Here is a 24,108-nt window from a genome sequence, read left to right on the forward strand (position 1 = left end):
GCCTTACATTCTCTCTTCCGCACTTTTTCTCATCCCCATCTCTCTCACATGTCTTACAAAAATATTAGGGACAACTTCCTTAGTCAGAGGATATGTAATCATCAAATCTGTAGATATGTAGCTGATCTCGATCTCTTTCAATCTTACCTCATTTCTTAGGTGATACAAATAAGGCTTAATATGCTTGGAGTTCTTGTGAAACCGATGCTCCTTAGATACACAAATAGCTGTAGTGTTGTCGTAGAATTGGCGCAAAAAATTCGAAGGGCAATGGCCTCAATCTCTGACAGAGAGAGAGAGCTAGGTGGATAGTATGTTAATCTTTTCACAGAGAGAGGTGGATGGAGGTACAGGATTTTCAAAAGGTTGTTTACCAGCGGTGGATTTGGAACCTTTAGTTTAAAGTGGAAACTTACAATGGATTTTGAACCTTTAGTTTAGGGGTGTGGTTTGTATGCAGCCTAGGCTCTAATCAATCAAATTAGAGCCTATCTCATATAGTATTGAGAAATTTGGTTCCAATTTTGAAAATTTTTTTGACAGCCTTCAAATATATTTTTATCTTTCTTTATAAAGTTTGAAGTGTAAAAAATAGTATAGATCGAGAGACCTATGAAAACTTGAAAATCTTGAAAGTTGACCGTTAAAAAATGTGTTAGAAAATACACTATTTTCAAAACTTGAAATCCATTTTTTTGTCATGTCCATGCATGTTGATATCGAGATAATCAATTTGATGATACTTAGGCACAAAACAATATATTTTAGTAAAATTTTTAAGGTACACTCTAAATTGATTGTTTAGAGCCTCGGCTCTATATAAACTTTTCACTTTTAATTTAAAGTGTAAACTTACACTGCCATCCAACAGTTTACTGTTTTTATTTATTTATTTATGTTAACGACCTTTACATTTAGACGAAAGAGTGATTGGAGTACGGACCTTGAAATTTTAGGTAAATTACAAAATGCTTCACCTATATACGGAAATTACAAAGAAGGTTGGTCGACCCTTTTTTTTAAAATTTTTTTGTAAAACTAGCCCTTGGTCAACCCAAATTTTATTTTTTTTCGTTTTCTTGTTAGTAGGGAAGTTCCCTAAGCGTTAAGGTATTGCCTTGCTAATAAAAAAAAAATTAAAAAAATTTGGGTAGACTTAGTGGCAATTTTGAAAAATAATAAAAAAAATGGGTTAACCAATTTTCTTTGTAATGTCCACATATAAATGGAGCATTTCGTATTTTACTTAAAAATTTAAGTTCTATACGTAAATCACTCTAGAAGAAATAAAGTACACGTGTGGTGTAAATTGTATGATATGTCGTAGTCTACCATATTCCATATACAATCGGAGTATGGTATACTTTCTAATTGTAATAATATTATAAGTTAGAGAAATTTACGCTGGCAACCCTCCAAATAACATTTATTTAAGAATTTCTTCTAAATGACATTTATTTAGGAGATGTCCTGTCCGTTTTGTGTGAAGTTGTTCCAAAAGGAACTACTTAGGAGGATTCGATCGCATATTCACTTCATCAGAGGAAACCGTATTTGTGTGAGTAAGAGAGGGAGATTGGTTTCTTCATTCTTTGTAGCAAAGGAAGCAGATAACCTAAGGCTGTGTGCACCTGTTCACTTCTTATCAGTTGCGTTTTCGCAGAATATGGTTGATGTTCAATTTTATGTTCCACAAGTGTAACAAGATTTTTTTTATATTAGGAGCAAAATTTAAGCAATTTACATAAAATACTTCAAATGAAATAAATCCCGCAACAACTTACTAGGCTTCCAAATAGCAGTTAATTACATTTTTCGTGTCTTGTTTTCTCGATTTCCCAAATTGGCACAGAGGAGAGGTATTAGATAATCAACAAGTACCTCTCTTTCTTTTATGGATATTGGACAACAAGCAATCATCAAGACCTCAAGATGTATGGACATGAGAAAAATGGATTTCAAGTTTTGAAAATAATACATTTTGTAATGCATTTTCCGGACTATTAAGTTTCAAAATTTTTCAATGTTATAGATTTATTAGATCTACACTACTTTTTAACTTTTAAAATTCATAATTAGGTGTGAAAAGAGATTTTCAGACCATCAAAAAGATTTCCAATACCAAAACAAAATCTTTTGATACTGTTGGAAGGTGCCACTTACTTTAACTGTTTAGGACCTAAGCCTTGTGCAGATCACACCCATATTAAAAATATATACTAAATAAGATAAAATAATATCTGAGATTTTCTATGAAGAGACCGTTTATCTTTTGTACAAAGATATCACCACCATTCTTATCCTTTAAATTTTACAATGGTAATGTATATCCTCTATGCACTCTTTCCCCGATCGTTTTAGCCTTCTGCGCGTGGTATTGCTGTGTGATATGGCGCTCACCACCAAATGATCAGCAATTGATTGTGGAGTATGATTTGGAGATGGGCCAGCAGCATTTAGAGAGAGGGTCGAGGTTTTAGAGTGGCCACTTTCCAATCATGACCAAGGCGAGTAACATTCTTGTGGTAGCTCAATGACTGATCCTCTCTCTCTGATCGTCACTATCTCTCTCTGCTTTAAGCGTTCATCTCTCTCTGCAATCCTTACTCTCTCTCTGCTTTCAGGGTTCATCTCTCTCTCGCTCTTGATAGTTACTTTCTCTCTCTAATTTAAGCAATCATCTCTCTCTTGATGGTTACTTTCTCTCTCTACTTTAAGCAATCATCTCTCTCTTGATAGTTACTTTCTCTCTTTTTTAAGCATTGATCTCTTTCTAGCTTTTGATAGTTACTCTCTCCCTCTTCTTTAAATATTCTTCTCTCTCGTGATAGTTTCTTTCTCTCTCCTTTAAGCATTCATCTCTCTCTTTGGGAGGCGAATATTCATGGAAGGCCTTCATATCTGTATTCTATTCTGTTGAGGTCTATAGATTTGTGCGGATATTCTCTGGACGCTACTTTCTCTCACAGGTCGTATAACGCCGATATCCTACAATCAAAGTAACGCACGTTTTTAAATAGGGTTGAAAGATGTAGTTTCAATATAGAAAATTTTTGTTATGGTTTAAAACTTTAATTTCCTCTCTAATTATAAAATTTAAAGCTTCGAAAATAAATCTTTTGGTTGAGATTACGATATGCACTATTACCAAGATTTGAAATCGATTTTTTCTCATGTATATAAATCTTGATGTTGAGATGATCAATTTGAAGATTTTTTGGTATCAAAACAATTTTTTTAGTATTTTTTTACTGTGCGTCTTAATTTTATTATTTAGTGCCTAGCCCTTATATAAAGTTTTGAGAAAATATCTTCGTATCTCCGATTTTTAAGATTCACTTCTTGATAAAACTAAGGTTTGAATGATATCTTCAAACCCTTGGCCACTTTAAACCTATTTTTTAACCTAAACAAATGAGAGAAAGGCATGCTCTTTTTAAACTCAATCATTTCTCTCTCTTCACTTATATACCCCGAACTTCTCTCTTTCTCTCCCTTCATGTGTCTCTCACTCTCTTTCTCCTCCCATGTTTCTCCCAGCACCTCTCTCTCTTTCTTCTCGATAACCTCGCACCTCTGTGAAATCCAACCTAATATTTTCTCTCTCTTCCACTTATATACCCCAAGATAAGTGAAATCTTTACCAATTACCACTAGAGAGAGAGAGGGAGAGAAAAAAAACCCAAATTTTTCTACTTCACAAACCTGGCAATATTGTCTCCCAAAAACTTTTATAGAGATGCAATTCAAAACCCTAATTCCTATTCATATACAAATAGCTAAGAAGATCGAGCACTAAACGCTGAATTAATGGTGATATGCCAAAACAAATCCTCCGACTTTCACCTGTACCACTCTCTATCTTTTGTTCTCTTCTCTCTATATACTGTGTATTTGGGAGAGAGAGAGCGAGGGGAGAGAGATGAAAAACGTGAAGAGAGAGCGGGTGGAGAAAGAGTGAAGGGATAGAGATGGGAAAGACGAAGAGAGAGAAAGAAAGAAGTTTGGTAGGATGACTTTTAAAAAATGCATGTCTTTTTATATTTGTTTGACCTAAAAAAATAAGTTTAAATTAGTTTAGGGTTTACAAGAAATAAAATTTATAATTTTTATGTTGTAAGATATCTTGTAAAACTTTGGATTGGTTGTGAAGTAAAACCTAAAAATAAAGAATATAAAGATCTCTTTCTAAATTTTTTGGTTTTGGAAAACGAGGGAGAGAGAGAGAGATATCGTTTGGGGAATTTTTGGTCTCTTTTGACCGCCAAACTCCGTAGTCCTTGGTTTTTTTTAAGTGACTATGACACATGAGGTGTAAGGTGTCAACTTTATGACGTAGAACTGCAGCACCTCAAAAACTCATTAAATATTGTTTTGAAAAAGCTAAGTTAAGCATTCGGATATGGAGAAAAAAAAAAAGAAAAGAAAGAAAAAGATTTTAATCCTTATAAATACTACATCTTGTAACACATATTTTGAAAGGTTTATTTTTATAATTTTCAAGTTTTTATAAATATGCTCCAATTTTGATAAATGATAATCCAATCTTAGTTTTCCTATTCTGTATCCTGTGCCAAAGCATTGCTCTTCTTATCATTCCAAATTCAAAAATACTGATTGATTGGTTTGTGCACCTCCCTCATTACTTTTTTGTGACAAGACCTTAAATCGGAACTTTAAAATTCATATTTAGTGCCTAAAAAAATTTTCAAGGCTTTCTTAAGAGTTTTCGGCACTCAAAATGCATTTTCGGTAAGGTTTGGAAGTGTGCCTCACTATGATTGTTGAAGATGAACGATCACCTTATGTAAACCGCTCGCATAATTAATAAGCTCATTATCAGAATTGATTATTAATGTGTAGACCATACTCAGATCGTGTATCCGAAGTGGTTTATTATACAAATAGACACCATGGTGTATTGCATTAAGTGAATACCAAAACCCAGCTCTCTCTCACACACAGGCATGGAATCATGGGGTAACATAAACCATGTATCAGCATCTCTCCTCTCTCTCTCTCTCCAAAACAATCATAATATTGCTCTCCCTCTCTCTAAAACAACCATAATAGTGCTATGTATCCATCACATTTGGGATGAAGTCATCATGAAGGACCGTACAAATTACAACACACACCTTATTCTTTTCTGATATTCAAAACACCAATCACAAACAAAAAAACGAAGAGGTAAGAGAGAGAGAGCAAGAACACTGATGCCGGAAACTGATGAACTCATGCTGGAAAGTGATGCATGTGAGAGAGAGGAAGAACACGCATGCCAGAAACTTTTGAACTCCTATCGGAAAAAGATGCGTGTAAGAGACAGCAACGTCCAGAGAATATCCACACAAATCTATAAACCTCATTAGAATACTGATATAAGGGCCTTCCATGAATATTCGCCTCCGAAAGAGAGAGATGAATGCTTAAAGAAGAGAGAGAAAAAAACTATCAAGAGAGAGAGATGAATGCTTGAAGAAGAGAGAGAAAGTAAATATCAAGAGCTAGAGAGAGATGAATGCTTAAAGAAGAGAGAGTAAGTAACTATCAAGCGTTAGAGAGAGATGAACGCTTAAAGAAGAGAATGAGTAATGATTACAGGGAGAGAGAGACGCACGCTGAAAGCAGACAGAGTAACGATCACAGAGAGAGAAGAACGCTGAAAGCATAGAGAGAGAGATGCACGCTGAAAGCAGATCAGAGAGAGAGAGAAGAACGCTGAAAGCAGAGAGGGATGAACGCTTAAAGCAGAGAGAGAGAGAGTAACCATCAGAGAGAGAGAGAGAGAGGGATTCAGTTATTGAGCTACCACAAAAATGTTACTCGGCTTGATTATGGTTGGGAAAGTGGGCACTCTGAAAACTCCACACTCTCTCTCTCTTATGCCAAAACACGCAGCAATTCCATAGCGCGTAGGCAAAAACGACCAGGGAAAGCAGCACGATGACGATGTCGGCTACCGCCTTCAGGACATCAGGCATCAAGTCCCTCGTCATGGAAATCATCAGCATTACCATAACGACCCAAAAAATCATTTCAGGCCCCGGATCCTTCTTCGGTCTCCTCCCTCTCTCTTCTCTCCTCTCGCTCTCTTCTCTCCCTCGCTCCCCCTCCATCCTCAATCTTTATTCTTTAGAGAGAGAGAAGTGGTCTGAAAGGTATTGCAGAGAGAGAGAATGATTTTCTTGGAAAAGGAAGAAGAAGAGGGAGGAGAAGGAGAAGAGTATGATGGGTTGGAAGAAGTTAGAGAGAGAGAGAGAGCGCTGAGGCCGACTATGAAGTAACTGACTAACTCACGGGGGTTTAATAGCAAGAAGGAAGAGAGAGAAAGCAGTGGCAATGGTAGAGAGAGAGAGAGAGAGAGAGAGAGAGAGTGAGTGGAAGAAAAAGAGAAAAAGCTCAGGGGAGCGACAACGGGATTCGCAGGTTATTGGGGATCCAAACCGCCTCCGTACCGAGGTTCACCGGAAATGTAACTGATTTCAGCTTGGCAGTTGCTTCCTCGTCATATCCGTCATATATATATATATATATATATATATATTTTTTCGGTATAGTTTATATAGAACCGAGCATCTAAACAATCAAATTAGAGCTCACCTCAAAAATTGTACACGGAATTTTTTTTTATACCTAAATATACTCAAATTTATCATCTAGATAGCAAGATATATGGACATGAAGAAAAAATGGATTTCAAGTTTTGAAAGTAGTGTATCTTATAATACATTTCTAGACCGTCAATTTTCAAGATTTTTAAGTTTTATAGATCTGCACGATCTATATTATTTTTGACACTTAATTTTTATAATTAAAGAAGACGGTACATTTTAAGGCTACCGTAAGGATTTCAAATTTTAAAACCACATTTCTCTATACTATTTGTAGGTATGCTCTACTTTTATTGTTTAGAGCCTCGGCTCTACACAAACCCCACTCTTGTTTTTAGTCTATGGTTTTGCTTTTTTTTTATGAGTTTGATGCTCAGGAAAGTACAAATAAACAAAGTAAGAAAAAGGTTTACATAAGGTATCAACGAGTAAGATGCACTTAAAAAAGCCATTAGGGAAGGTCTTCCAATGGATCATCTCGACCTGATGATTTTCGGGGCATGATAAAAAGGGGCTTTCTAGTTCTGAAATTTGAGCCTCTTCTAACCGTCAATTTTTAAACGTTTATGAATATACTTGATCCTCACAATTTTTGGAACTTTGAATTTTATAATTGGGGCAAGAGTAGATTTTTATAGAATGATTTACAACTCTAAATTTTTTAAAAAATACAAAATGCCTCATTTATTAATAAAAATTACATAAAAATAGTTGGTCAACGTGTAATTTTTTGTTTTTTTTTTGTTTTTCAAAATTTTTGGACCAAATTTTGTTTGTTTTTGTTTTAAAATTTTCATTAGTTGCCCCAAGGTTTAGAGGCAGTGCCCGAGCGGTCCGAGGTTAGAATCCACATACCACCTTTTGTTCTTGGGGCTATTTGAATTCCCCATCCTCAGAGTGCTCTTTCTTTTTTATTTTGAAAATATAGCAGTCCAAGGTCGGAAAGTGCTTTTTCTTTTTTTTCTTATTTTTTTTGAGAAAAAACAAAGGTGCGAGAACTTTGAAATGCCCTCTTAATAGAAAACCCAATTCCAACGCAGTCCGAAGTTCCTATCCCAATCCAATTCCAACGCAGTCCGAGGTTCCTATCCTCGTATCGCTTACCGTTGGTTGTTGGAAATTGAAGAAAGAGTAAGCCTATCAAGCTGAAACCGTTAGTAGGGATTTCATTACAGACTACCACAATTTTCAATCGCTATTTTTCTGATTTATTCAATGGTTTTGAAGAGGGCTAAGGAAACTCCAAATTGAGCCTTTTTATGCGGGAAAATGGGTTGCGAGAAAATAGGGTTGAAATGCACCAAAAATTTGCCGAAATTTCAAAATCAAACTACGGATTTCGGCAACGGGAAACCGCTAATGCTTTCAGCGAGATGGATCTCTATGCAAATTCTACGATTTCCATATTGTAATACCAGAAATGTTTTCCGGTAAAATCAGCTACGATTTCCAAGACTCAGTACGGATTCAAACATTTCTGGTAAAATCAGTTACGATTTCAAAAAGCACTTCGAATCCCCAACATACAAGAAGCCATTGTCCCCCCTCTCTCTTTCTCTATCCACTGCCTTGCTATCTCTCTCTCTCTCTCTAAATACTTATTGTCCTTCGTCCGATCAACAAACGCCCCTCCCTCTCTTTCTCTTCCATTACCCAGCATACTCTTCTTCTCCTCCTCCTCCGCCTTCTTCTTCATCCTCCAAGAAAATCAAGAACGCCTACTCTCTCTCTTTAGAGTAGAGAGTTTTTTAATACCTAAGAGACTCTTGCTCTAAAGAATACAGATTGAGGATGCAGGCTGCACGGGTGAGGACAGCGGTGCGTATGATGGTTGGTGCGTTTCTTGTGGTTGGGGCGGCAGTGGTGGTCATTGGGGTGTTGATGGCGAAGATCCCACATTTTCCGATGAACCTAGGGTTCACCCTCATTGGGGTGCTTTTTCTGATCGCTACGGCCTTCTGGGGACGGTATTATTATGTGAAATTGTACCCACCACTAGTTGTTCCGCCACCGATAGTGAATAATGGCTTGTAGACGGTGCACCTTCAGCAGCAACAGTAGAGAGAGAAAGAGAGGGAGGAGTTGAGTACTTGAGTTTTATGAAAGGTTAGCTCATCTCTCTCTGATCGTATCTCTCTCTGCTTTAGCGTCATCTCTATCGCTTTAAGCGTTGATCTTTCTCTCTCTTTCTCTGTTTGTTCGTTACTCTCTCTCGCTCGGCTTTAAACATTCATCTCCCTTTCTCTCTCTTGTAAGCGGCGGATATACATGGAAGGCCTTTCTCTCTCAATTCTATGAGGTTTATAGGTTTGATGTGGATATTTTCTTGATGCTACTTTCTCCCACATGCATCGCTTTCGAGCATGAGTTCATCAGTTTCCCTTATGACTGCTTTTCCGCTCTCTCTCTTTGTCTCTGTTTTTGTTGTTTGTGATTGGTGTTTTGAATATCAGAACAGAATGGAGTTTATGTTGTAATCTGTATGGTTCAATCTATGGAATAAACATAAGATCTGTCCCCTGTTGTTCATGTATGAGTTCACCCCAAATGTTTGTGATTGGTGTTTTGAATATCAGAACAGAATGGAGTTTATGTTGTAATCTGTATGGTTCAATCTATGGAATAAATATAAGATCTGTCCCCTGTTGTTCATGTATGAGTTCACCCCAAATGTGATGGATACACAATGTATGTTAATAAACATAAGATCTGTCCCCTGTTTGGGGCGCTCTGTTTTTGTTGCATATTTTCCAACTCAGCAGATTCTTGTGCTTCTCCTCCTCTCTCAACAGGGTTCTTCTTACACATTTCTTCCTTCAAGAAAATGGGTTTGGAGGGCAATGGCCTCAATCTTTCAGAGAGAGAGACAGAGAGAGAGGTGGGTGGATAGTATGTTAATCTTGTCACAGAGAGAGAGAGAGACGTGGATGGAGGTACAGGATATTCAAAAGGTTTTTTACCAGCTGAAGTTTTGGAACCTTTAGTTTAAAGTGGAAACTTACATTCGATTTGGAACCTTTCAAGTTTAAGGTGAAGTTTGTATGGAGCTTAGGGTCTAATCAATCAAATCAGAACGTACTTTTTATCTTTTTTTATAAAGTTTAAATTTTGAGGTGAGCTTTAATTTGAATGTTTAGAATACTATAAAATTTTCTCTTAAAAACAATTAAAAAAACCCAAAAAAGAAAACAAAGGAAAAAAAACATATGACGGATACAACGGGGAGGCAACTGACCAGCTGAAATCAGTTACGTTTCCGGTGTAAGTTTTCTCAATTTCCCAAACTCCCTCCCCTGCGCTTTCTCTCTTTTCCGTCCACACACATACTCTCTCTCTCTACCATTGCCTCTGCTTTCTCTCTCTTCCTTCTTGCTTTTAAACCCCGTCCGTCAGTTACTTCCTCAGTTCTCTCTCTCTAATCTTCTTCTCCTTGAAAAGAAAACAACAAAGACCCCTCCCTCTCTGCTGCACTTTCTTTTCAAGGAGACCACCGGAGGCTGTGATGGCTGGACTGTTTCTTGTCGTGGTTGCGGCAATGCTGGTGGAGTGGAAGCCCGATCTCCCGAAGGTGGTACTGTACATCCTCATCGCAGTGCTTTCCCACATCGTTTTAGCCTTCTTGGTCTGGTGTAGGTGCGTCACAAGGGGCTCACCACGAAATGTTAGGGAATCGACGGTGGATATTAGTTTGCAGATGGTAGTAAGAAATGGGGTGGAGTTTTAAGAGTGGCCACTTTCCCAACCATAATCAAGGCAACATTCTTGTGGTAGCTCAATGACTGAATCTCTCTCTCTGATTGTTACTGTCTCTGTGCTTTTAAGCGTCCATCTCTCTCTCTCTCATCTTTACTTTGTCTCTCTCCTTTAAGCGTCCATCTCTCTCTGCATTCGTTACTCTCTCTCCGCTTTCAGCGTTCACACCTCTCTTCTTTCAGCGTTCATCTCTCTCTGTGATCGTTACTCTCTCTCTCTTGATAGTTACTTTCTCTCTCTTCTTTAAGCATGATCTCCCTCTCTTGATAGTTTCTTGCTCTTCTTTAAGCTTTCATCTCTCTCTAGCTCTTGATAGTTACTTTCTCTCTCTCCTTTAAGAACTCATCTCTCTCTCTTTGGGAGGCGAATTTTCATGGAAGGCCTTTATCTCTGTATTCTATTCTATTGTGGTCTATACTCTATAGATTTGTGCGGATATTCTCTGGACCCTACTGTCTCTCACAGGCATCCTTTTCCGGTATGAACTGATCAGTTTCCGGCGTGAGAGTTCTTCCTCTCTCTCACATGCATTGCTTTTCCAGCATGAGTTCATCAGTATCCGGCATCAGTGTTCTCTCTCTCTCTCTTACCTCTTCGTTTTGTTGTTTGTGATTGATGTTTTGAATATCAGAAGAGAATAAGGAGTATGTTGTAATTTGTACGGTTCGATCTATGGACTACACATAACATTTGTCCATTCTTGTTCAAGGATGACTTCATCCCAAATGTGATTGATACATAGGAATATTATGGTTGTTTTAGAGAGAAAAAAAAAATATTATGGATGTTTTAGAGAGAGAGAGAGAGAGAGAGAGAGAGGGAGAGATGCTGATGCATGGTATATGTTATTACACCGTGGCCTACAATGTTCCATACCCTCTGTGTGAGAGAGAGCTGGGTTTTAGTATTTACTAAAGGAAATCCACGATGGTTTCTAGTGTATAATAAGCCATATTTACCACATCCGGATACACGATCTGAGTATGGTCTACGCACTAAATAATAATAAAATTAACAGTGAACCAGTGGCGTATGGTACATGATACCCCATAGTCAACCATATCCCACACACTATCGACCACGTGTATCAGCCTAACAAAAATAAACACCAACCTTATTCCACTTTTTGATGGTTTAAGGATTTGGGAGCTCAAAAATTCATTATTCTTTTCCTTTGAATCATGGTTTCAAATTGGATACCAGAATTACGGCCAGAGAAACCCCCCGTGAGTTATGTAAGAGTTAGTGTATAGGGTGCACCCCTGGAAGTACCCTTTAAATTCCAACATAACTTTAAAAAACTCCTTTTTTTCTCTCTTAGCAATTACCTTAGAGCTCTGCTTAATCTGGCCCAATTTTAGGCTCCATGTAAAGACCATAACCGAATTAATAGCCACATTTTGTTTTATCGCTATGTTGCCCTTACATGAATAGTAAACTTTAGGATACTAAAATAAAACATAATGAATAAAAAGTTTATTGTAGAATGCATAAAAAGTTTTTTCCATAAGCATATTTGACTCAGGCCTGATTTAGAAAGCTAGGTGAAGTAACAGAAGTAAAGGTTTTATATAATTTTATGTTTAGTGCTTGAGGATTTCTTTTAAAGACATAAGTACCCACGGTTCCACAGTATTTATGTGCACTGCAGTATCAGAGTTCCCAATTTGGTCCCGCCCCAACAGATTTAACTCCCAAAATTTCAATTCCATTTTATCTCTTGGGACCAAATTAAAGAACAAAAAGAAACAAAAGGAATCGAAGCTGAAAAGATATTCCAAATTGATCATTATTCGAAGATTAAGTCTAGACCGCCCACCCATTTAGTGGATGATTACATCTAGGATTTAAGAACCAATAATCATTTGTTTCTTTGAAAATAAAAACTACATTTACGGGTAGAAATTGCAATGTTCCATCCACTCTAGAAGTGGCTATAACGTGACACCCTAGGATTGAACACATACCCTCTGGAGCCTGGTCTCCCATTCTCTCTCAACATAGAATACGAAGCAAGAAGAGGAGATAAAAGGTACAAATTCTCTATCTCTAGAAAAATATTTTCCATTTTCTCACTAGGAAAATCTTCTCTCGGATCACAGGAACTAGAGGTAAATTTTGGTTCACGCAATGGAAACCATTTGAGGCCACATGAACCAGGTAAATTTGGGAGAGATGGATTAATGTTTAAACAACAATGGCTGCTATTATTTTCAATCTTTGTGGCCTTTCTTTGTTTTTTTTACGGAATTGTGATTTCCACTTTTGCCATTGATGGATTTCTTTTTAAGCTTCGAAGAGTTCTCTTCCTGTTACAAACCCGTGAAATCTTTTTTAAGGGCTTCAATAAGATCTCTATGCTGGAACCCTTCCTCTCTCCACTATTTGTTGTTGCCTGATTTTGTCTCTTACCACCTCCTTCACTATTAAGAAGGCCTCCTTCATGTTGGTTTCTTGCCATCAGTTCAACAATGTCCATTGGTATATCACCTGAAATTGTTTGTGCATTCTGTTGTTCCATGATACATGCTTCTTCCTGCTGTGAGCTTGAGGAGTTTATAAGCATTCATGCCTATCAATTATTATTTAACAGGAAAAGTACTAATATTACTGATTATGCGGGATTCATACTTTAATGTCTATTTGATTTGTGTGGCTATTAGTTGAATTTGCCTCATTTTATTTGCATCAAGTTGACACTTAATATGTACAGTGCACAACATACTTTTAATTCCAGATGATGTGTGCATTCAAATGTTAGAAAATTGCAACACTTTTTATTTGGATCAGGTTTGGAGTACTTTACCTTTGGGTAATAATATCCAGTGACCGAATCGGCCATTTATATTTTTATGCAGCTTTGATGCCTTCCATGATTGTTGGTGTCTTGTGTAACGCAACATTTTCAAGCACCACCATATCAAAATTGCCATCATTTACATTTATTCTTATGAGTGATAGGTTACTGTATCCATATCTTTATAAGTATTATTGTTGCTTTTTTTCTTTCGAGTAAGTGATATATTGTATGACATGGTACTTTATCTTTGGATAATAATAGTGACCGGGTTTGCCCATTTATATTTTTATGCAGCTTTGATGCCTTCTATGATTGTTGGTGTCTTGTGTAACCGCAACACTTTCAAGCTCCACCATATCAAAATTTCCATTTATTTACATTTATTCTTATGAGTGATTGGTTACCGTATCCATATCTCTATAAGTATTATTGTTACCTTTTTTTCTTTCAAGTGATATATTGTATGACAGGATACATCAACATGAATTTTACATACATATGGAGACATCTAATATCCATGATGCACACACTCAAGGCATTATATTAGAGTATCTTGCTCTCTTTTTAATTTAATGGAACAAAATAGTTCTATGGGCTTATTTGGTTACGCCTGGATCGATATCACGTATTGTGGTGAAATAGTATTGAGAATTTTTTGTTTATTGCAGCGTCTTTCAATTACCCAAGTTGGATCTTACCATTTCAGGTAGCATGTCATCTCCCACGTCTTCAGATGAAGACAATATTGGGGACACCATTGAGTCCAATATGGGGGAAACTACTGAATACATGGAGTAAGATACCTTGCTTACAACTACCCCTATGAAGTCTACAAATATGGGAATTGGGGAACATGGTACGTCTTCCAAGGGGTTAGAAATAGAAGATCCCAAAATAAAGATGAAATTTGGTTATGAAGAAAAAGCATTTGACTATTACAAGGCTTACACATTAGCGTGTGGGTTTGGGGTCCGATGGGCAAGTACTCATATTAAGGATGGACGTAGTTGCAATTACATGCTTATCATGCAATGTTTGTTTTGTCTAAAAAATCAACTAGCTTTGTACCTCTTTGTAAATGTAATTGAAATGCAAAGTCAAATGTCCCCTATAATTCTATTCAACTAGGCTCTATATAAACTCTTAAAAGTTTTCCCTATTTTGATTGTTTAGAGTCTAGGCTCTATATAAACTTTTCCTTTTAATCAATTATTGTATATCCTTCGAGTCTTTTATTTATTGGGAATAGAAATGTTTGAAAAGGATAATGAAGCCTAAATGTTTATTAACAAAATCTTGGGAAATGTTTCTATGTGACCCCACTTCTAAGCCTTTGGATCAGAATCGAACGGCTAGGATTGGTCATACCACAAAACACTAGTTTATTTTTCATTTTTTTTAGACAATACATTTGTGGATGAAATTTTGGGCATCCATCATAAAATTAGGGTGAAACTGCAAAAAATGAAAAACAAATGTTTTCTATAGAAATAAAAGTAAAAAATTACCCTACAATTTTTAGGGGTATTTTGGTAATTATTTATCACCAGAAATATTGTTTTATTATTTTTATCATGTGTGCCCCAGTTAGATCTATGCATTGCCCAAATTTTGCTACAAAATTATTTTGTAGAATAAATATAAACAATAAAAATTTATGAGCCATTTGATCAAGATTTGAAGGTAAAGAGCTAGCTTCTGACATTGTGACTTAAGCCATCTCAACAATCTATTCAGATCTGACTGCTAAGAACATGGGTCACATATGCTATATATGTGGGTAAGGTCATATAGAAGGGAAATGTTTCTATATTTTCCCTACAACATAGAAGATATATATATGATTTCCCTCCCATCCAACCGTCCAATTTGATCAAGTGAGCCAATCACCATTTGATCTAGATCCGATGCCCCAAAGTATTTGATTTTATTTTTTTCTATAAATTTTATAAACACGAAATTTTGTACTGCTATCTTCTCATTGGGGTTTCACCTAAAAAAATTATTAAAAATAATTTTCGATAAAATATAATGATCAAAATACCCCTTAAATCTTTCAGGGTATTTTCATCATTTTATTTCATTGAAAATATTTGTTTTATATTTTTTACAAGTGTGAGTTTATGAGAGAATTGGACACCCAAAATTTTATGTCAAAATAATTTGTAGAAAAAAATTAAAAATAAAATAGTGTAGAGATATGACATTATGATTGGGGCCTTCTTAGCCGTCTATTCCGAATAGAAGGTTGGATAAAGGAAAGTATATAAGTTTTATGTTGTAGGGAAAGCATAGAAAACTTGCCCCATTTAGAAAGCTTTCTATTAACTTTCCCATAATTGTTCAGAGAAATATTTCTATACTTCCCGTACAGCATAAAAGATATATACTTTACCCCCCATCCAACCGTCCAATATAGATCAAGTGAGCCGCCGATCATTTGATCTAGATATGCCGCCTCAGAGTATTTTTTATTTTTTATTTATATATTTTATGAATATGAAATTTGGTACATGCCATATTCTCAATGGGGCGTACCTAAAAAAATATTAAAAAAAATATTTTTGATAACATATAATGATCAAAATACCCCTCAAACTTTCAGAAGCCCATCTAAAAACGATTACAACTAACGGTCCGAAAGTTTTTTTAATATTATTATTATTTTTAGTTTTCAAAAAAAAGGAAATTCATGATGTCGATGTTAAAGATTATATATTCTTTAAAACTAAAGATTAAATTATCTTTAAAAAATATATATATTGCCAAGCCCGCTGGCCGCATGCTAACCGCGTCCCCGAACTAATAGCCACATTTTGATTTATCGATACGTTGCCCTTACATGAATTGCTAACTTTGGGATACAAAAATAAAATATAGAATGAATAAAAATTTTATTCATTTGATCTAGATATGCCGCCTCAGAGTATTTTTTATTTTTTATTTATATATTTTATGAATATGAAATTTGGTACATGCCATATTCTCAATGGGGCGCACCTAAAAAAATATTAAAAAAAGATATTTTTGATAAAATATAATGATCAAAATACCCCTCAAACTTTCAGAAGCCCATCTAAAAACAATTACAACTAACGGTCCAAAAGTTTTTTTAATATAATTATTATTTTTAGTTTTCAAAAAAAAGAAAATTCATGATGTCGATGTTAAAGATTATATGTTCTCTAAAACTAAAGATTAAATTATCTTTAAAATATATATATATTGCCAAGCCTGCTGGCCGCATGCTAACCGCGTCCCCGAACTAATAGCCACATTTTGATTTATCGATACGTTGCCCTTACATGAATTGCTAACTTTGGGATACAAAAATAAAATATGGAATGAATAAAAATTTTATTCATTTGATCTAGATATGCCGCCTCAAAGTATTTTTTATTTTTTATTTATATATTTTATGAATATGAAATTTGGTACATGCCATATTTTCAATAGGACGCACCTAAAAAAATATTAAAACAAGATATTTTTGATAAAATATAATGATTAAAATACCCCTCAAACTTTCAGAAGCCCATCTAAAAACAATTACAACTAACGGTCCAAAAGTTTTTTAATATAATTATTATTTTTAGTTTTCAAAAAAAAAGAAAATTCATGATGTCGAAGTTAAAGATTATATGTTCTCTAAAACTAAAGATTAAATTATCTTTAAAACAGCGTTTTAAAAATCGCCGAGTCGAACCAGACTCGCCCGGTTCGACTCGGAATTCACGAAAAAGGGACCGGATCGGTTCAAAAACCGGGAATCGTCCGGTTCTAGAGAGAACCGGACGATTCCGCACAGTGACTCGCCGATTCACTGTGCGTAATCGGCGAGTCCGTGAAGAACACGGGTTGCACAGTGTTCTTCACGGATTTTTTTCAAATTTGTCATTTTTTGATCATTTTTTTTGTTTTTTTCGGCACGTGATCTGTTTTTCAGGCTGTAAACAGCTTTATTCAGCTTTTTTAACGATTTAATGGTGGAAAAATTGGTTGTTTTTGGATCAAGAAAAATTCGGGGTTTAGGGTTTCCGCCATTTTTGAAATTTCATGCCAAATAGGGCATGAATCTTTCAAAATTTGTAGGCATATTGATCTTAAAGCTGTGAATCAAAAGATTTTGTTACTAATTTGTGAAAATCGTTGAGAAAAACAGACTTTTTTGGAGATTGAAGGCTTCGGTTCACAAAAACAGGTAAGAACTTTGGGTTTTTTTGTTTTTCCGCCATTTGATTTATTTCATGGCATATTTTGAACAAAATGAGTTCAATAATTAGGGTTTTTAATCTTTATTGTGTCTAGTATGATTTAAAATTTTTAATTTTACGTAATCTGGTCAATTACAGCAAGAAATTTGATATGAACAGTGAGATGTCAGGGGAAAAAAATTCCGCTGTTTTTTTTTTTTTTTTCCGCCTTTTGATTTTGTTTTCATGATATATTAGAAATAATGTGTTAAAAATTTAGGTTTTTGATTCCTTATATTGTTGTTTATCAGAAAATATAGTCAATTGGATGTAATTTATTCACTTGGAGGTGAATTTTTGAGTTAAAATCGCTTATGTAAAACGACTCTGTGAAGAACAATTTTTTTTTTTTTTTTTTTTTTTTTTTTTTTTGTAGCCCATGATAGAATTTTTTGTAATCTATGATCGAATTTTTTTATTCCATGATCAAAATGTTTGTTTTTTTTTCTTGTAATCCATGATCGAATTTTATTTTTTATTTTTTATTTTTGTAACCCATGATAGAATTTTTTGTAATCCATGATCGAATGTTTTGTAATCCATGATCGAAATGTTTGTTTTTTTTTGTAATCCATGATCGAATTTTTTGTTTTTCGTTTTTTATGTAACCCATGATAGAGTTTTTTGTAATCTATGATTGAATTTTTTGTTATCCATGATGTAATTGTTTTTTTCTTTTTTAGTAATCCACGATCGAATTTTTTGTTTTTTTTTGTTTTTTTTTTTTGTAATGCATGATCGAATTTTATGTAATCCATGAACGAATTTCTTGTAATCCATGATAGAATTTTCTGTAATCCATGATCGACTTTTTTGTAATCCATGATCGAATTTTATGTAATCCATGATCGAATTTTTTGTAATCCATGATAGAATTTTCTGTAATCCATGATCAACTTTTTTGTAATCCATGATCAAAATGTTTGTTTTTTTTACTTGTAATCCTTGATCGAATTTTTTGTGTTTTTTTTTTTTTTGTAACCCATGATTGAATTTTTTGTAATCCATGATGGAATTGTTTTTTTTTGTTCTTGTAATCCACGATCGAATTTTTTGTTTTTTTATGTTTTTTTTTTTTTTTGTAATCCATGATCGAATTTTATGTAATCCATGATCGAATTTTATGTAATCCATGATCGAATTTTTTGTAATCCATGATCGAATTTTTAGAAAATTTATGAATTTTTTTTTTTAATCCATGATCGAACTTTTTGAAAATTTGTTAATTTTTTTTTTAATCCATGATCGAATTTTTTGAAAATTTGCTGTACTTTTTTTTTTTATTTCTTTTTATCCATGATCGAATTTTTTGAAAAATGATGATTTTTCGAAAAGATGTGAAAATCGTGATAAAGTTTTGATTATCATGATGTATTAAACATTTAAACCTAATTTTTAATTTTTATTGTTTGAGTTTGCTGTAATTTTTTTTTTTTTTTTTTTCATGATCGAATTTTTTGAAAATTGATGATTTTCCGAAAAGATGTGAAAATCGTGACAAGGTTTTAATTATCATGAGGTATTAAACCATATTTTAAATTTTTATTGTTAAAGTTTTTGTTGAAAAAATTGTATGTTGATGGATTATTTATGCAAAAAAATGCATGTTATTATATTTTCAATACAAAACTGTATTTTTTTTATTTGTTGTTCATGGATTTTTAAGTTGGAATGACTGATGTTAGCCGGCTCTTTGAAGAATTGTTTTTATTATTAATTTTTTAATGCAAAAAATGTATGTTCTTGATAATTGAGTTGTAGCCATGTTTGGAGCTTGCATTTTGTATTATTCTAAATGTTTGTAATTGATATGTACGAAATATTATTGTCAAAAAAGGTATTTTGCAATAACAAATAACAACGAATATGACTACATGAACTACCGCAACATATTATCACTACATATTGTGATTATTTTTCTTTTTGAACTGTCAGGTTAATTTAAACTTTTTACATCTTAAAACAGTTGAATCATGTGAAGATCTATAGAAGACCCTGCATGGCAACATGGGGTCAGACTTGATCTCAACAAGAAAGACAAAATTATTTGTAATTACTGTCAAAGAGTGATAAGTAGTGGGGTACATAGGTTCAAGCAACACTTGGCAGGGGTTAAGGGAGAAGTTTCTGCATGCACTAGTGTCCCTAGTAATGTAAAAAAACAGATGGTGGCAATTCTTAATGCTAGCAAAGGTAAAAAAATTGCCAAACATAGGATGAATGAGGAGATAGCTAGTTTATATACACCATCAAGCAGGAATGATACAGAAGAGCAATATAATTATGACCTAAAAGAGCAATATAATAATGAGCTGGACATGGCCACAAGATTGAGTTTATATGAACAATATCAGAGGGAATGTGGGTTTAGAATGCCTGGTGGGTCTAGCTCAGACATGCATGGTGGGCCTAGCTCCGATATGCATGGTGGGCCTAGTTCAGATATGCATGGCGGGTCCAGCTCGAGCATGTATGGCGGGCCCAGCTCAAATATGTATGGAGAGGTTGGTGGCAATATGTATCAAGAAGAATTAGTTGTTGAAGAAATTGTTTCTAAGTTACCTAGGAGTGCCAGTATTGCAGGTCATGGTCGTAAAGACCCATTTCTCTCAAAGCCTAAGTCACAACAGATGACCTTAAAAGGCATGGTTAAAGGTACAAGAAACATGTTAGGGAGATATGTTGGTAAATGGTTCTACGATAAAGGGATTCCCTTTGATGCAGCCAATAGCCCATATTTTCCACCTATGGTTAGTGCAATCCAGAGAGCCGGGCCCGGGGTAAAACCCCCGACGGCATATGAGCTCAGTGGGCCAATATTAGACGAAGAGGTAGAGGAAGTTAAAAAGTGGATTGAAGAATATAAACAGAGTTGGCCAAGGACAGGAATTACTCTCATGAGTGATGGTTGGTTGAATAAAGTTAGCAAAAAGAAGTTTTTAAACTTCTTGGCCTATTCCCCAAAAGGTACAGCTTTTTTGTCTAGCAAAGACGTATCAGGGACGAAGAAGGATGCAAATTTCTACGTACGACTATATGATCAGATAGTGGAGGAGGTGGGGGATAAGCATGTAGTCCAGTTTATTACGGACAATGCGCGTGCATGTGTTTCTGCGAGCAGCAAGTTGATGGATAAGAGGAAGCATCTAGTATGGACCCCGTGTGCTGCACACAGCATCGATCTTATGTTAGAGGAAATCGGTGAGATCAAAATTGTGAAGGAGACTCTAGATGAAGCAAGGTTGGTGTCGAGATTTATATACAACCACTCGAAAATATTATTTCTGTTTAGAGAACACTCTAAGAAAAAAGAGATAATCAGGCCTGCCATAACCCGCTTTGCGACCGATTACTTAGCTGTGGACTCCATTCGACAATCTGAAGGTGCATTAAAGAGATTGTTTACTTGTGAAGAGTGGTTAAATGGCCGCCTCTCGAAGTCCAGTACCGGTATAAAAGTGGACAACATAATCTCAAATAGGCTGTTCTGGTCTCGATGTTCCAGTGTTGTAGAGGCCACTGCCCCTTTGGTCACGGTGTTAAGAATGGTGGATGCTGATAAGAAAGCTACCATGGGTATCCTTTATGAAGGTATTGAGAGGGCGAAATCAGCTATTGGGGAGAAGTGTAATTTTGCTAGCAAAGTGATCGAGATTATAGAAAAGAGGTGGAACACCAAATTCGGACGTCCAATTCATTATGCTGGTAAATATATATTTATATCATTACAATGTTTCAGTTTAAATCATTTTTTTATGAAATTGTAAATGACATTTTTCTACCTATATATTTTTTAGGTTACTACTTCAACCCAAAATTTTTCTATTTGACACCTGAACAACCCCACAAGATTATGGAAGGGGTCAGATACATTATTGCAAGGTTGGAGAGAAGCCATCGAAACCAAGTAGCAGCAATACAAGAGGTATTATTTAATGTTCGGGTAAGAACTTCATTGAGTTGTTATATTTGTGAGGAATAATGCACTAAAACGTAATATATTTGTTTTAGCTTGCTATGTATAGGGATGCTATAGGATCCTTCGGAACTAGACTTGCCAGAAATTCTCGAACTATGATGGATCCAGGTTATCCCCTCGCTAATATTTTGTTTATTCATATATTTAATCTTATGAATTGTTCTTGCCCTTACAATGCTTTTTACATTTTAATCCAGCTGAATGGTGGGAGATATATGGTACTGATGCACCTCACCTAAAGAGGATAGCAATCAAGGTGCTCTCCCAAACATGTTCTGCTACTGGCTGTGAGCGCAACTGGAGTACGTTCCAATGGTTGCACACTACTAGAAGGAATCGACTCGCTTCTGAGAAGCTTCATAAACTAGTCTACGTTCATTATAATTTAAACCTCAGAGAGCGACAAATAAGAAGGAAGCTTGAAGACTATGGGCCGATAGACTTAGACACAATATTTGTCACAGACACAGCAGACCGATGGGTAGTCGAAGAGGAGGAGCCAGTGTTGCACAAGAGAGCGTTCCTTGAGGCTATCGGTGATGAAGATATTGAAGAAACTGATGAGCGGCATGAAAGAGGAAGCAGCCAGCCAATGTATCCACAATATGTCGATGATATTGCACCTAATGAGGGAGAGTGGGAAGGGGGTCTAAGAGAAAATGAGAGAGATGATGATTCTGAGGCCACCCTATCCCAGCCATATTATTCACATATCGAGTCCCAACAGCAACAGTGTAGGGATGAGCACGACAGTGCAGGTGAGCATGAAGGATGGACAAGCTTCGGGGATTTTGGACTGGGAACACAACAAAACACTAACACTCAGGGATTTGGGAATAGTCAGACGCCCGCTAATATCGATGATTCGTTTTTAGATCGAATCAATGAATTGTCAAACGAATTCAATCAATGGCACCAGCGTGACCAAGAAGAACAACAACGTCGTCTATCATTTTATTTTTAGATCGTATGTTATTAATTTTATGCTTTATTGTAGTCCATGTATGTTGATATACTTATTCCATGATAATTCTATGTTTATCCTTTTGTGTGATGTAAATTAAATGTTGAATGGCGGTTCATGCAGGGAAAGAACATATCAATATTCGCATATTCATCCAAAAACATGAAAATTCTTAATGGAGTACCCTCATTTTTTATTGAATTCCTAAAAAACAATATTTATAATGAATTTTAATAATTTTTTCAGATTTTTTTGAAGCTTTATTCTGACCGATTCACCCGATTCCGATCCGGACCGCCGATTCGCCGATCCGGATGGCCGATTCGCCGATCCGGATCGGTTTTTGAAAAGCCCGATCCGGGTCACCGATCCGGTTTTTAAACCATTGCTTTAAAATATATATATATTTGCCAAGCCCGCTGGCCGCATGCTAACGGCGTCCCCGAACTAATAGCCACATTTTGATTTATCGATACGTTGCCCTTACATGAATTGCTAACGTTTGGATACAAAAATAAAATATAGAATGAATAAAAATTTTATTCCATGAGCGTCTTTAACTAAGTCCCTTGATTTCGAAAATGACGATAGCACGAGTAAAAGTTTTATCGAACTTTATTTCTAGTTTTTGAGATTTTTAAAAAGAAAAGGACTATCTGCAGGTGCACAACGTTTACGTGCAATGCAGTACCAGAGTACCCATTTAATCCCGCACCAAGAGACTTTAACTCCCAAGTTTTCAATTCGTTCTCTCTTCGGATCAAATTCAAGAGAAAAAAAAAAAAAAACGAAAAGAAAAATTCATGGGAAGCTCAAAAGATGTTCTAAATTGATCATTCTTAGATTAACTCTAGACCGTCCTTATAGTAGATGATTATATATAGATTTAAGGTATATTTTCCTCTATATATATATATATAGATATATATATATATATATATATATATATATATATATATATATATATATATATATATATATATATATATATATATATATATATATATATATATAGATAGTTGTGAAGGGTAGATTTACTAATTTTGTAGTCTATTTTTTAAAAAAATTACTTTTTATTTGTGATATCTTCATCATTAAGTAAAAAAAATTTCGTAAATATTACGACAAATATATATATATATATATATATATGTGGTGTGATTTGTATAGAGCCTAGGCTCTGAACAATCAAATTAGAGCCTACCTTTAAATAGTTTCGAGAAATGTGGTTTCAATATTGAACATCTCTGTGATAGCCTTAAAATATATTTTCATCTTTATTTATAAAGTTTAAAGCTCAAAAAATAGTGTTTAAAGCTTCAAAAATAGTGTAGATCTACAGATCTATGAGAAAAAATGTGGTTTCAATACTGAACATAGCTATGATAGCTTTAAAATATATTTTCATCTTTATTTATAACGTTTAAAGCTTCAAAAATAGTGTAGATCGACAGATCTATGAGAATTTGAAAATCTTGAAAGTTGACGGTCAAAAAACGCATTAGAAAATACACTATTTCCAAAAAATGAAATCTATTTTTCTCTCGTGTCCATGCATCTTGATGTCGAGATGATCAATTTGAAGATATTTAGGCATTAAAACAACCTCTTCTAGTAAAAATTTTGAGGTAGGCTCTTATTTACTTGTTTAGAGCCTCGGTTTTATAAAAACTTTGCCCATTTATATATAGACTCTATAGGGCTAGGTTCTGGCCCAATATACCAAAATCGCACCTAGCATCTCT

The 24,108-nt window shown here is 35.0% G+C and overlaps 1 protein-coding gene and 1 long non-coding RNA gene across 2 annotated transcripts; one reads left to right on the forward strand and one right to left on the reverse strand.

The window, feature by feature from the left end:
• Positions 1-5,070: 5,070 nt before the first annotated feature.
• On the reverse strand, positions 5,071-6,404 carry LOC148782958 (uncharacterized). Its single transcript, XR_016051673.1, has 2 exons — positions 5,813-6,404; positions 5,071-5,428 (listed from the first exon to the last, which is right to left on the reverse strand). It is a non-coding gene; the product is annotated as an uncharacterized LOC148782958 (long non-coding RNA).
• Positions 6,405-20,557: 14,153 nt separating this feature from the next.
• Positions 20,558-22,459, forward strand: LOC148782959 (uncharacterized). Its single transcript, XM_088861296.1, has 4 exons — positions 20,558-21,125; positions 21,218-21,345; positions 21,432-21,507; positions 21,597-22,459. The coding sequence occupies exons 1-4, from the start codon at positions 20,606-20,608 to the stop codon at positions 22,361-22,363; spliced, it is 1,491 nt and encodes a 496-aa protein (XP_088717422.1). The 5' UTR covers positions 20,558-20,605; the 3' UTR covers positions 22,364-22,459.
• Positions 22,460-24,108: the final 1,649 nt, after the last annotated feature.

Source organism: Amborella trichopoda, chromosome 3 (genome assembly GCF_054954075.1).
Source record: "Amborella trichopoda isolate Santa Cruz 75 chromosome 3, AtrichopodaSantaCruz75HAP2 v2.0, whole genome shotgun sequence".
Classification (NCBI taxonomy): Eukaryota; Viridiplantae; Streptophyta; class Magnoliopsida; order Amborellales; family Amborellaceae; genus Amborella; species Amborella trichopoda.

Coding starts and splice junctions, on each gene's coding strand:
- LOC148782959 (XM_088861296.1), top strand. CDS start 20,606: ATGTTAGAGGAAATCGGTGAGATCAAAATTGTGAAGGAGACTCTAGAT. Junction 21,126..21,217: donor ACGTCCAATTCATTATGCTG/GTAAATATATAT, acceptor TATATTTTTTAG/GTTACTACTTCAACCCAAAA. Junction 21,508..21,596: donor TCGAACTATGATGGATCCAG/GTTATCCCCTCG, acceptor ATTTTAATCCAG/CTGAATGGTGGGAGATATAT.